At 35.8% G+C, this 15,241-nt stretch overlaps 1 protein-coding gene across 7 annotated transcripts in view; it reads left to right on the top strand.

Annotated features, from left to right (window-relative positions):
* Positions 1-15,241, top strand: part of inpp4b (inositol polyphosphate-4-phosphatase type II B) — a 451,889-nt gene that overhangs the window by 422,729 nt on the left and 13,919 nt on the right. Inside the window, exon 27 of one of the 7 annotated variants that reach the window (XM_066718395.1) lies at positions 14,008-14,673. The exons of the other annotated variants lie outside the window; for them this stretch is intronic. Coding sequence (XP_066574492.1) covers positions 14,008-14,185 — 178 coding nt within the window. The 3' untranslated portion in view covers positions 14,186-14,673. Of the gene's footprint in view, positions 1-14,007; positions 14,674-15,241 lie in introns of those variants that run through there. 7 annotated transcript variants of the gene reach the window in all.

Genomic DNA, 15,241 nt, shown 5'->3' with positions numbered 1-15,241 from the left:
CTAAAACCTTGGTTTAAATTGCTCCCTACAATGTTCTAACCATAATTGAATTGCTTACTTCATGCAATCAAAATATAAATGCTTGGCATAGTATAAGCTTGATTTAAAAACGTGTACAATCTGTTCATCTGTTGTAAGTGAAGGTCCAAGACCAATCTGTGCCAGTACAGTACGTGTGAGGAAGAACAGAGAATGTCAATGCCCTTATGTTACCCTATTAACAGCTTTGATATGAATTTTAATGGTTTTATAGTACGAATTGGCACATGATACACGTTGATGTGAGTGATGAACCAATTGCAATATGTTGTGAATGGCACCGTAATGATCTAGGAATTCACCACAGGAGGAACGATGGCAGCAGAAAGGGAAGATTGAACAAAATAGGATTGACTGATTTTCTTCCTTACAACAGTGTTTTTGGGTTTGTTTATTTGGTTAACATAACTGTACATTGTCTTTAGCATGTATTTTACGCATTCAGTTCCATGCTATTAATATAATACATATGAAGGCTTTTGCTTTTCATGTTTCAAAAATAATTACAATGGAGCAGGATAAGTTTCTTTGAATGGTTGCATCACGCTGTGTGACTAGATCTAAATACCTAGAACAGGAGGAAATTTGGCCCAGAGAACCTGTACGAAAGACCATTCCTTCTGTGTCTGCTGTGTTGGTTTTCTATGCTTGTAGACATATATTTGCTTGGTGGATGCCATGTGAAGTTCAGGAGTAATAATATCCCTAGTCCATTCTTGTCCTAACATCAATAATAATGTGTACCAGACAGAAGGCACAAATGTGATGGAGAATGATGTTACAATTGCTTATATATTTTTTAATGATTCAGGGGATATTTAGTAACGTCGTCATACATTGGTCAAACATGAGTGCACACAAATAAGCCTAATTGGTTCCATAGAAACAATTCGACAGTCATACAAAATAATTCATGAGACTGTCTCTTTCCATATTTTTGTCCTCTTATTATACAAATAAATCTATATGTATACCGTAAAACATTAAACGCCCTTGGAATTTATTCCAAATAACTTCAAGAACCACCGGCATCAATTGGAGACCGGTGATTGTAGGAGACTGGCGAGTGTATTAAATGTTCATAAATAAAGACATTGTGAACTCAATTCTAGAAGTAGGCTAATAGGTCAGGCTTTTTTTTGTTTCTTTTTGTAATTATTATTTTTTAATAATTTGCTTTCGAAAAATTCAAACAAATCACATTCAATGTATGGTGAACTATACACTGGATTGAAAACAATATACTGGTAATTCTGTAAGCAGTCTAGGAGAAATAAATTAATAAAAACACAAGTGATGGTGTTTTTTTGTATTAATAGACTCCTGCATTAAAATGACTGAACATGATACACCTCAGACACAATTTGAACACTGACCACTGAAAAAAATATTCCAAAAGTATGTTACTGTCTTGGAGTAATGTATTGGATTAGTTTACAGATTATTTTCAAAACAAGGTAATCAGTATTCTGTAACAGAATACTTTTTAAAAGTAACCCTCCCAACCCTGTATATACATATACATATACACATACATCTTTTATGTGGGTGTCTTCTAGGTCTTCTTTCATCTCTTGGTATCCATTCAATAGCTTCCTTTGTCTGTCTTTGATCTGTTCTTCTTGCCATGTGTCCAGCCTATTGCCATTTTAACATTTTCACTCTTACAGTGATGTCACATATTTTTGTTTGTTCTCGGATACATTATTTTATTTTTCTAACTCTTATTGTTATTCACAGTATACACATTTCCATGTTCCTTTGTGTCGTCCACAGTGTTTGTTGTATTTTTGCATGAAGTGACCAGGTTTCACAAAGTGAGCACTGCTTGTATGCATTGATCAAATACTCTTCTCCTCAGGCAAGTGGGTTGATTTCCTTTCAACATTGTGCTGTTTCTTCCAAATGCACTCCATCCCATTTTTACTCTTCTTTTGATTTCTTCCTAAATCTCTCCATCTGTGCTAGTTAGACATAACTTTTGACTTCTCAGAGTATCTGTTGATCTACTTAAATTTACTTAGATTTAACAAAGCTGTTAAACATTACTTTTGTTTTACTTAGGTTAATTTAAAGTCCAGTTTTCTAGCTTGCATCTGTGAAATTGGAGCTGCAGGTCTTATTTTTGCAAATATGACGATGTCATCGGCAAATCGTAAGTTGTTCAAATAAGCACAGATAAACTTGATTATGAATTTCCATTATTTGTGTAAATAATGAGCAAACTTATGACTGAAGTCCAATGATCTAGTAACCCCACACAACTTTGAGGTCCAAACATGACACAATTGAGTCGATATGATGATTACCACAGTGCTCTACTAATGAGCTCAGGTTAGCAGGGATCTGCATGAATTGCTTTGAAATAATTTATTTATATAGAAGATAAAGGGGTTTTTTTTAAGAAGAGTATTGAAAACCACCAAAACATGCATTAGGGAAATGACAGTGTAAGGCTACATTGGTGAAAACTTGTAATAGCAAGAGGGAAAAATAATCCAGATGAGGAATGTGCTCTCTATCTTATGTTCAGTTAAGATCTACCAATACCTGGTCAGTTATCCTGTGAGAGAATTCTGACCACAGATACCATACAGTTACTCACTAATACTCCCATTTTGGGCTATAGACCCAAAGCATATAAATAGCAATAGCTAAATAGAGTTATGCTACCAGTTACTACAGGTCACAGCCAATAAAAACAAGACACAAGTAAAAGTGATTTAACACTTCACCAACATTCAGTAGTGGGGAGGGCTGGCAGGCGTCATCAGTTGCAGACTTGTTTACTAAATTCCCAGGTTTCTCTTGGCAGAGATGGGTCTGAAACCGATTCTGATGTTGTTGTTCTGATTCATTCTGAGTGTTCCTCCTGAAGGCATGTTTCTGTGGTTCACTCCAAATTGATGAAACCTAGTTTACATTCTCTGTTTTAGACCACAAATGTTTCTCTCTCTCTTCTCCCAATGGTCAGATTGTTGGGTACTACAATTCTCCTGTGGGTGTGTAGTAGAGAAATAGTGGGTCAAAGCATCACAACTCCTTGTCTGTGCATGTTACAGCATTGGCAGTTCTATTTCTTGAATTCCTTGAGTTATTCTCTATCATTGGGGAATAAACTATGAACAGGACTCTAGTCTTGTTCTTTTTTATTCTTTTGATATTTAGAATCCCCTTTTTGATCAGAGTTTCCATGTCATAATTTCACAATTGTATCATTTTGAGGGAGACTGATGGTTCAATCAATGGCTTTTGTGGTGCCCTATTTCTGTTGGCCACTTGGGGACTGCCTTGACTTTCTAAAGGGAGCACCTGTTGACAATAATGATAAAAAAATTAATATTTATGGAATTTGTATTTAAAATATATTTTGGAAAATCTATGTAGAACTTATACTTGTGTAATTTTTTTCTTGAATAATGGCACTTACATTGAATATTAAATCAGTTGGTTTGCAATACCTTACTCTTACCTTTTTGGAAGAACTGTGGAACATTGAAAACATTTTAAAATAGCATGAATTCTTCTCAAAATGCCTCTCTCTGGCGTTAGGTGACTAGGTTGACTATCTTTGTTTGTCAGCATCCATCCTCTGAAATGTTTCACTTATGCTTTGATGATGCAAGCAAGTTTGATTGCATTAAGACATGTCTGTCACATTCATACCATTCATCTTTATATTCATTTAAGAGTGGAGTTATATGATTTGCAAAAGGTATTCCAGGTCTTGAACCTTTTTCAAATTCGGAGTGTTTGATTTAAGTGTCTGCAAAGTACCTGGATAAGTGTGTCTGCTAAGAAAAGGTTCTAACACCAAATGAATTTAACTTTAACTTAACATACTGTATTCTATACTAATATGTTTACATATGTCGTATAACTCATATGAATGTTGTGGCTGAGATTTTAGTTTTATACCTTCACCCCAAAACTTCATATGAATCAGATTCTTCTTTGTCATGTTTCGATTAATGTTCTTTCTGGATACACAGTTAAACTGGGTTCATCAATTAAATGACACCATTATGCTGGTGTGTTGCTCTGTCGCAATTATAACATGATCGCCTGATTGCGATTATTTGAGCTGACCGCAATCATTTTGTGCAATCTTTAGATTTCACACTCATTTGTTTCCATCTATATAAGGCAATTTTACAACAAAGTTAGAAACAAATAGAATGTGAATTAGGTGTGTTTCCATCAGGTGGATGTCTCCCCTACAGGTGCATTTGACAGCTCTAGGGAAAGTTACGCTTCAGACAATTTACAGACAGTCCTTTCCTGCTTAATTTCAATATGTTTAGAATTGTTGTGCAATGCAATTGAACTATAAGCTGGTCTGTCATGTAATATTCGCTACATTATTATTTATTCAACAAACACGTTTCTATCACCTATGTGCCTCATAAACTCTTTATCAAACAAAAGAAAAGAAGAACACCTCAGGCGAGTGTAAAACATTGTTAAAATTATAGTATAAATTATCGCTATAGCTATATTAAGTTTTGTCGAATTGTCATTTCTATCTAGCTTTTCTAACTAGATAATGCACATACAAAAGCTTGGATGGAAACATGGCTTTGTGTTTCCCCATTGCATATTACAGCTGCGTATCAATGCAGAAAATGTGCTTTTCAACACTATAGTGCCCTACACCTAATACAAAAAAATGAGCATTCATGATCAAACAGTGTCTGATCAGAGACCTGGGTTTATAACCTGATCAAGATTCCAATTCTAAAGGAAAGATAGAAACTTTCTGAGCCGATCAGGACAGGCAGATAAGAGCTATATCTGGTGCAAATCTGCTAATAAAATAAATAATGATAATAATATATGATGTGTAGAAAATCACGTTTCAGCAATCAATACGATTATAAATCTTTCACACTAACTGATTTTATTACAAAGCACAGATTGTTCGCTATATAATATTCTGTATAGCCTACTGCATAAACTGTTGGTACGGCGGTTGGAGAAGAAAGTATTTATAACATATTAATTTTGAAGAATTTACAGCTTAAATACCGTATATGTATTTAATTCAAATATTTATTAACATATAATAATTGCACTGACATCTTTATGTATGCTCCACTTTGTTAGTTACATCAATGAACCCCTGTTCCACAATATATTTTAATAAAACATTGTTTTGTTGGGTTGGCTTTTTGTATCACTTCCAAAAATTGTTTAGGATGGGGCAATGATGAATCAAAGTTAAAATATTTTCCAAACCTTTTCCTTAAATTGACAAGCCTCCTCTTTTTCATTGTTTAAATTGCGTATATTATATTGCAGGATTTTATAGCCTAGCCTTCTTTAGTAACCTTTTTAAACCATTGGGTTTAGGCTGAAAATTAAAACTTCAGTGCTCTGTGTGCAAAACCAAAATCAAAACCTTAGCACCTCTCGAGTCTAAACATCTCCCTTGCTAAACACACACCTAATAATAATTACATCAATTAAATAATAATGACAAGTCATAATCCATCATTCAAAAGCAAAGTCCCAATAGCCAAAGCAATCCTTCTCTCAATACTCACACATTGGGGCATTTTGTACAGTATTCATATTTATAATATACATATGAAGACCTTTCAATGCAATAATATGAATGAAGCACTGCACAATTCTCCTCTTTATCCCTTCCAAAGAAACATGACTCTTTATATAACTCATTATGTCAGTTGACATTAAACTTTGCACATCTGTAAACAATTTCTGGACATTTAACATTCTTTAATAGTGTTTGCTGAATTGTACAATTCTGTTTCCCAGAAGCCTGTTTAAAAAGGGATGTAGTTGGAATGATATTCAGCAGCAGAATACAAAGTGCCCCTTCCTTATGGGTGGCTAAATTGGCAACTTTGTGGGTAAAGTGCAGACTTGTTATTGGACTGCTTCTGTCAGGTGCTCTTTACATTATTTTTTGCTTGATGAATGATTCAACTTTTTTTAATGGTTGCAACCAGCTTTTCTGCTTTCTGAAAGTTATTTGCCTAGATATTGATGACTGTTATTGACTGTTATATGGGCATTGGCAGTCAAAAGTACAGAATTTTGGCACTAAACGTCAAGGAATGTCACTGTATGCCTTTACCAATGCATTATTGGAGACAAATCCAGTCAAGAGTAAGTCCAGAGAAACTTAATTGGCTAAAATTACTTTAAGTTGATTGTCCTTGGAGAACAATAAAAATGTGCAAAACATACTGATCTTTTGCATTTGTATACTCGTGAGTAACTACAGATAAACTATAAAATATTTTTACTGGTTGTACAAATGTTATACAAATCAGCAATCTGAGGTAGATCTTCCCTTATCAGTTCATAAATGTACATAGTTTGGGAATATTCCTGAATATTACCACAAACTAATGCTTCTGTACTGAAACTGAAAATAACATCTCATTGGCATTCATCATAATTTTGGAAGAAACAGAAGTTATCCCTAATAAGAACCAATCTCTGTAAGTGCTTCCAGGAATCTCTGCATTGTTTCTCACTGCTCTGGTGAGTCATTTTGACTATACTGGTAGCACACATTTCAATCAGAGTAAATTACAATTTGTGTAGGAAATGGAATTTAGAGGTGGATAGATGTGTAACTGCCTTTCATCATTATTATACTTGGTAATAGTAATTGTACTACTACGGGTAGAAATGTTTTCGTATTCATAGCCACTGCAAAATTATCAGTTTCTCTGGTTTTACTATGTATAGGTATGTGTTTGGGTGAAATTAATATTTTTGTTTTATTCTATAAACTACTGACAGTATTTGAATGGAATGGAACGGCTACTATACATGTAGAGATGCTGATTTAATAAACATTTGCAGTGGTCTCTTATTTTTTTCCAGAGCTGTATATAATGAAGAAGTCTGTAAGATTTCAAAACTGTCGGTAAATTGAAAAAACATTTAAGTCTGTCTTAAGTCTTGATTGCATTAGTATTCACGCCCTTTGCTATGACACACTTAAGTAAACATGCCACATGCCTTCAGAAGTCACATAATTAGTCCACCTGTGTGCAATTAAAATGTCACATGATCTCAAAATTAATACACCTGTTTCTGGAAGGCCCCAGAGTATGTCAGAGAGCATATCCAAACAACCACACCATGAAGACCAAGGAGCTTTCAAAACAAGTCAGACAGAAAGTTCATGGTCATGTAATGAGAGGCATGTTTAATCAACTAAAATAAATTAGAAAAAGAGCATGACATTACACTGCGTGTACATCTGCTTGTATAATTGATCGATTGCTCACAAAAACATTTTATTTTTCATTTTTTAAAGTTTGACATTACTACCTTAAAATCAAATTAAATAACTCAAAACAAACTACCATCAGTGTACACTGTAATGCAGTCTAACTCATTTGCCTGTATAGAGATATTATATTTAGCATGATTTGTTGGTATATAACTTCAGACATGTGTGTGACAATAGTTAGCATTACACACGTCACCAACCTCTTGGTTAATCAATAACACACAGAATTGCTGCAACTACATTATTTTTAACCTCCGCCATTTCTAACGACCTGGTCCGTTTTTTATTACAGTCACAAGTTCTTGTTCAAAGGTGGCTTAACCTTGTTGTGTTGTGGTCAAAACACGAAAATGTGCCCCTATTCTGATTGGTTTCATCAGTTAGCTGATGCACTGCGTCGACAACGCAAGGATGTGACGCGTCATTTGCCGGCATTCGTTTTCCTGCTCCACTTACACAGACCCGTTGCCGGAAAATTGCTGGCAATTAGACTAAGACCCTTGCCAGAAAATTGCTAGTATCGAAATGTCGGCAATAACCCATTCACACAGACCTTGCTGGCAACAAAATGCCACCAAAAAGCCAGCAATTGTTTTTGTGTGAATGGGGTACATTATACAAAAATTGAAAGAATATGGCACAACCACGACACTGCCTAGAGAAGGCCGTCCACCAAAACTGAGTGACTGGGCAAGGAGGTCGTGATCAGAGAAGCCACCAAGAGGCCAATGGTAACTCTGAAGGAGCTACAGAGTTCCACGGCCAGGATGGGAGAAACTGTCCATATGTCATCTATTACCTGGGTGCTCCACAAAGCTGGGCTGTATGGAATATTGGCAAGACATTTCCAAAAAATTTCACTTGGAATTTGCAAGATGATGTGGCAAAAGATTCTGTTGTCTGATGGAACAAAAATTGAACTATATGGCCTAAATGTAAAGTGTTATGTCTGGTGCAAACGCAACATTGCAAATCACCCAGGTAACACCATCCCCACGGTAAAGCATGGTGTTGGCAGCAGCATCTGTTATGGGGATGCTTTTCATTGGCAAGGGCTGTGAAACCTGTCAGGATTGAGTGGAGGAAAACCTGCTTCATTCTGCAAGAGGCCTTGGACTGGAGCAGAGGTTGACCTTTTAGCAAGACATGATCCTAACCAAGGATACAATGGTTTGGTTTAAAACAAGAAGCTGAGTGTCCTTGAATGGCCCAGTCAAAGCCCATACCTCAACTCAATTGAGAATCTGTTGCGAGACTTGAAAGTTGCTGTTAACCAATGGTGCCCATCCAACTTGAGAGAGCTTGGGCAATTTTGCAAAGATGAATGGGCAAAAATAAGACCAAAAACTCACCCCCAAAAGACTTGCAGCTGTAATTGCTGCAAAAAGGTGGTTCAACCCAGTATTGACTCATGGAGGTGAATACTTATGCAACAAACACATTTCAGTTTTTATGTTTAATTGACTTTTGTTTCACAGTAAAACAAATATTTTGCACCTTCAAGGTGTTGTGTATGTGGTGCTAATCGAAGAGAGAAAATCCCAAATAAATCAATATTGTAACGCAACAAAATGTGAAAAAGTCCTTGGTGAGTGCATACTTATGCAATTCACTGTAAATATCTCTCTCAAAATATTTGTCTATATGTGGGTGTGTATGCGTGTGCATGTGTGTGTGTTTATAATTCAGTATTTACCATGTCCTTTTGTAGTCAGACTCGAGGTGCACCGGGAGTTATCACATTGATTTGTAGGATATAATGTATGAATATTATAACTGTAAGGGCTGTGTGTGCTCTGATTGCTGCTGCTAAGAGTTCAAGAGCCAGGGATAAGCCCATGGGGGGGGTGGGCGCACTGACTTGCTGGGAACAGGTTGTAGGCCTCCTTACATAAACTATTTACATATTTATATATATATATATATATATTATCTACACATGCATTCACTACTGTGTCTACATCATGTAGATATTAGTGCATGTCATTGCAACCAGGTGTCCAGTTACACCTGTTTCCTCCTTATCAATTTTGCAGAGCCCAGTCTGGGTGCGGTACCATCCATACAGGTCAGGAGTCCTAAGTAAAGGAGGATGAAGACCACTGCAGGCATCATTATGGGAGATCTATAAAGACAATTGTTATTTTCCATTGCGTGCCACCCTCCTGCAATGAAAAATCATATGATACATATAGATAGTAGAGGGAGAAAAGGAAAATGGAGATGAAATGAGCATTTCTTTTGTGGAATATTTTCATTTGAAACCAGTGCGCCCATCTAGCTTTCCCTTCTATATATAAGGTTATACCAGGATCAGTGGTCATTAAAACAATATCTGGCTCATGCCACTTTGAATCTGCACCACCTTGCTTGCCACATTGTGGCAATTTAATAGTTTCCTTTTCTCTTTCTTGTTCAGTTTCTCAATCTCTGTGCTGTTTAGCTTCACTGGTGCTGTTTCCTACAATATGGTTAGTGTGTTAGTAAGGTCTGGTGAGTTTTATATGTTATTATGGTGATAACACCAAGTCCTGATCATTCCCAGTCCAAATGCTTTCATGAAGACGGGTGCGGCGCCCAGTCATTAAACCCACGGCCCATGAGGGCGCAGCTCGTAAGGTGAAGTGCAAAGCTTTAGTTCAACCATTCCCCCAGATTGCCATTGTTACAGTTTAGACAGACACTTTACCATTACAGAACTCTGATGATGGAAATTAATATCCACAGGCCCGGCCCTGAGCAATTTGGCACCCCAGGCAAGATTTTAGCTTGTGCCCCTCGCATCGCAGCCAATTCCACCACCGAATATACACCCCTGAATATAAAATTGATTTAAACACATACACACATACATATTCCACAAAAACTATGCAACCCAAAGGATTTTTTCCACAAAAACTATGTGACCCGGAAGATTTTTTTTCTCTCTCCCAGCCACTACTTGTAAAGAGACAGTTTGCACACCGCACCGTGTGACCCGTAAACTCCGAGTTACGTACTCGCCCAATCCACCTCTAGTGATCAGGTTTTATACTCTTTCGCCCGCTACAGTAAGAGAGACAGTTTGCACACCGCACCGTGTGAGTGCATTAAGAACTAATAATTAAAGCAGCCCACAGAGCAGAGTAAATACAAAATAATGATTGCTTTATAGACCACACTGAATTAGCAACATGAAACAATTAATAATATATAGAGAATATAAAGGAAATAATAAAAGTACATTTTCCCACTACAACAATGATGCACGACACTGTATGATGATGCACTGTACATTTCTCCATCTTAAAGTAAAGGAAAAAACATGCCTTCTGTGGCAGCTGCAACAGATTTAATTTTGTAAATTAGCGATACCCCATACAAAAAGCAGGGTACTCCAACTAAATTGGTTTAATGCATATATAAAATACTTCCATTCAAAAACCTTTTCAGCATTATGGGAAAGACCAATTAGAATGTGGATTTTGCTAAAAAAAGGTCTAGTGCTTTCTGCCACGTATGTCTTTGCTTGAAAGGTTTACAAATTGTTCATTATAATTTCCTTGTACCAAAATAACTTTCATGTTATGTGCCTGGAGTAGTATCATATTCTTTGTTATTGAAAAACATATATTTCTATAATGATATTCAGACTAACCATTTTCATATATGTTTCAAAAGCAGAGCTTCAAATCTCCATCAGATTGTTTTCTTTTTGACTCTTTACACATTGACCTGTAATTTCTTTGCATCTGTAATTTGATCTGGCCTTAATGTTTTATACACATTTTCATATCTGTATGTAATAAGGTTAAATATTGACATGTGGTCCAGTGTGAATCAGTGACAACAGATGTTTTCTACGCAAGAGAGCAATGAAAAACAGCTATTTCTTGGATACAACTCTTTCCATATGTTTGCCAGTGTTACGATTTTAATGCGCAGCTAAGCTTTAGTTTGTCTGATCTAATCTTCAGCACTATGACAAATGTTTTGTGTTCCCGGAAAAAAATGTAGTAAAGTCAAAAGAATTGCATTATAAATCTTAAAAAAAAAAAAAAAAAAAAAAAAAAAAAAAAAAAACGACATTTGCAGTATATTAACTCTGCAATATAATTATACTTAATCAAACATTAATCATGTTACGGAGAAACACATTGAGATTTTATCACCCCATTATATAGAACTAGATTTAGATTTAACCTGATTTCTTCCTCCCAAACACTATGTTGGGGATTCAGATTAAATCTGAAAAATTGAATCAGTGGAAAACATGCATAGCTGTCTGCCTCTATTATCAAAATTGTGTTTAAATCACAACAATTGCCCAGAATGGCACTAATGGTGACAGTGTTTAATTAGGTTCTGTACAGATTTGGCCACGGATTGACCTAATATAGCAATGTGTAAATAATTGTACAGCTCATGAGTTAGACAAATCAGCATTCATGACATTATACAATGTTTTATTATTTCTGCATCAGCTTCCATTTGCTTTACCCGCAGACCACCTGGAGAACCGTCACAAACCACACTTTGAGAACCACTGGTTTAAGTAATTCTCAACTGAAACCTAAAATTATACAGAAGAAATATTGTAGAACCTGTCTCTGAAATAAGTGGAAAAGTCATTGAAATAAAGCAAATAGAATTTTAATCAAGCCGGCTTGGAAGCCCCACATAAGAAAATCCTTCAGTGTGAACTTAATGTTTACAAACATGAGTGAAGCTTTATAGGAAAAATGACATAGAATCTTGTGGCCGTTCATCCAATCAGAAGCTCCAAAAGATGCAGGCCCTGGAAAGTTTGTAGGCTGCCCTTCCCAAGGGAGGAGGTCATCATAGAGGCAGATGTCTGGTCCTGTTACAGCATACAAACGGTACGATCTTGTGGTTTCCTTACAACAAGATAACATCTTTAGGTTTGAGAGGAGAAACAGGAAATCCACACACAGACAAACCCATAGGCGATACATTCAGAGAAATCCATTTCTCTTATCATACAAAAACAGAAGTGGAAGCAGAGAGAATAATTTCAATAGGATGCATCTTTAACAACCACTTTGTTGGTTTTGCTAGGCTAGATAAAGCTAATTTGCTCAGTCTGTATACAAGCCATTTCTAATGCTAACATCAATATAAAACATTATATAATTATCACAAAACACTTTCTTCAACTTTCCTATACAGAGTCTTCAAATATTATATACAATGTTATGAAAAATTAAATATACAATAGAATGTTTTATATAATAGGTCATTAATATTATATACAGTAGTGTATTTGCAAAAAAAGTTAAGATAGATTTTCTCTACCTCACATCTCTGAATCAGAAGTACACTCCGTAGTAGAAGATGTTTATTAAAACAAATATTTGAGTGTGTGTGTATATATAAAAATTATGCTTAGAAATCACATTCAACATTACATAATTCCAGTAATTAAACAAACTACATTATGCAATGTTAGACTGTATCCAGCACATTACCAATGTATTTGTTAACCTATCCAACATGCCATTAATATTCATTAACCTTTCTGGAGCTATAATTTTGTTATGGTTTTCAACTTAGAGCTGATATGCCAATGTAAATCTATATCAATCTTTCACAAGGGTGTTAAGTGGAGAAATAGTTCAGCAGCTAGATTTGCACTAAATCCTTTTGTAATGCCTCAGTCCATATCTAATTTCTGTTGTTTGCATGATACAATGTAATGGGCTTCTTCTTCTCCTCTATGTATTGATAGTAGTTGAGTTTTCACTTCCCATTTCTGAAACAGGATGGGTGTTGCCTCTGTTTTTATTATAATCTTATAGATTCCACTTTGTGACCTGAAGGTGGAACTGGCATATTTTAAAATGTCATGCCAGCCAACATTCAACTGAGAGTAATCATTTAGATTTTAACTGGCTTATTGGCCATAGTTTAAAATACATTGACCTGCACGATACTTCAGATTATTATTCTTTTTTTTTCTCTCTCTCATTCTATGCAAATATCCCCTTCCAAGGACTGGATTGATTTCAAATGGGTAGATAACAGATGTAAAAGACTCTGACTTGTTTGTTGTAATATACTTTTGGCAATCTGGAGCTCAGTTTTAAAGGATTTATACTTAAGACAATGTCAGTTGGTCTCGAGTCAACAGTGATTATTTTCTTTGGTGTTGTAAGTCTTTGAAAGCCTGTAAAATGAATGAGAGTGGATTCCTGCTGACAAGTTGTGGGTACAGTTTCCAACAACAGAGAGGATTTGACATTTTGGAAATTAAGCTACCACTGCCTTACCCATCCACACATTATTTTCCAATTGCTTACTTCAACTTCTTGTGTACTTGGCTGGCTGCTTGCATGTGGGAAATCAGCTGTGCTGTAAACATGCTTTTGGGCGGATGGACACATTGTTCTTTGGCAAGAAAAACAACCCTGTGTCTGAGCTGACCATCTGATGAAAGCAGGCAGCATTTCAAATGCTGATTCACAGTCTCTTCATGCCTTGCATGTCACTGTTCATCTCAGCTTCATATTCAAGTGCCCTGCTGTTGGCCTGTAGTGTATGCGCATCTGTGCTGAAAACGTGCCTGTCCATCCGTCCATCCATGTGTCTGCCTGCCCGCCATTCTCGCCTGCTGGATCTGTCCAAGTGTGAGTGAACCTGGACTTGTGTTACTAACCCGCCGGTGTTCTGTCTGTTCTTGACTCGTTCAGCAGTCGGCACACCCAGGGAGAAGTGAGTCAGTGGGATGACCCTGAGGCAGGCTCTGTAGCAGATAACAAGCCAACTTCCCGCCACTTCTATCCTGTCGCTCTACTGCTTATCAGCTCCCACTTGCTGGTTGTGTGGCTTATTTTAAGTCTGGCTTTACTTCTTGCCAAGTATCAATGAACTGCTGTCTTTACCTTGGTTGTTTACAGTGCAGCTTATATGGATGAGTTACCTTCTTTATTCATATGTTGATTCTACATTTAAACACTCTAATAACTCAGTGAGAAACACACAGAAAACTATTTAATTTTTTATGTCATTGAAAGTTATTTTGTATTGCTTTTTCTTAGTTAAAAGGTTTTAAAAAGGCAAGCATGGGAAACAATATCATATTTTGCATTCTCTTACTTAAATGGATGGCACATGTAAATTGGAAATATGTTTACTGTATCAAGCAGTTCCATATGATATTTGTTAGTTTCTATCCTTCTTTTGTCTATGAAAAACTGCAAAGGTGCTCCTCAGTTTATGCCATTATGAATGGACCATTTTTGTCAATTTCATTTTTTTAACACTTCTCAAATGTTTGTGTCATGAAAACTGAACGGCTTTAAAAATAATAATAATGATAAAACAAATACATGTGGATTCTCTGTATATAATATGCAGTGCTGTGTGGATCCTAGCAGAAATTTCCATTAAATTGAACTTCTTTTTATGAACTTGTTTATTTAGTTGTCCATTCATTTGCAAAATGGAGGATTTTTTTTTTTTTGCTTCATTAATTAACTGTAAAGATATACTTGCAAGGAGTTTGCAATGTGCTTGTGCAGTTTAATTGTGTGTCTAAGATTTGTTTCACTTTCAGAATGTCCAAAATCACATTTCCTACTGAAATGAAGGCAGTACTTCCATGACCCACTAACGGGAGGGAAGTACAATACTGAATTTGTTATTAAAAACATGCAATTGGACAGGCATTAATATACCAAAAAAATATTGGACAATTGGTCCAATGTGGGAGCTTTATTAATTCATGTATTTGTATTATATCAATAATATGTATATACAGTGGTAAAAAGTATTAATTACCCAGCAGATAGATTTTCCTTTGCCCAATAGATAATCCAGAAATAAACCTGTTGTGCAGTCAAAAGTGTCTTCTTCTTTTTTAGCTTCTCTTTGTAATAATAATGCTGTAAAGTAATAATAATGCTGTAAAAGCCAAACAATATC

This window comes from Amia ocellicauda, chromosome 12 (assembly GCF_036373705.1).
Source record: "Amia ocellicauda isolate fAmiCal2 chromosome 12, fAmiCal2.hap1, whole genome shotgun sequence".
NCBI lineage: Eukaryota > Metazoa > Chordata > Actinopteri > Amiiformes > Amiidae > Amia > Amia ocellicauda.
The sequence above is the reverse complement of the archived record's forward strand: the minus strand, read 5'-3'. Positions and strand labels throughout refer to the sequence as shown.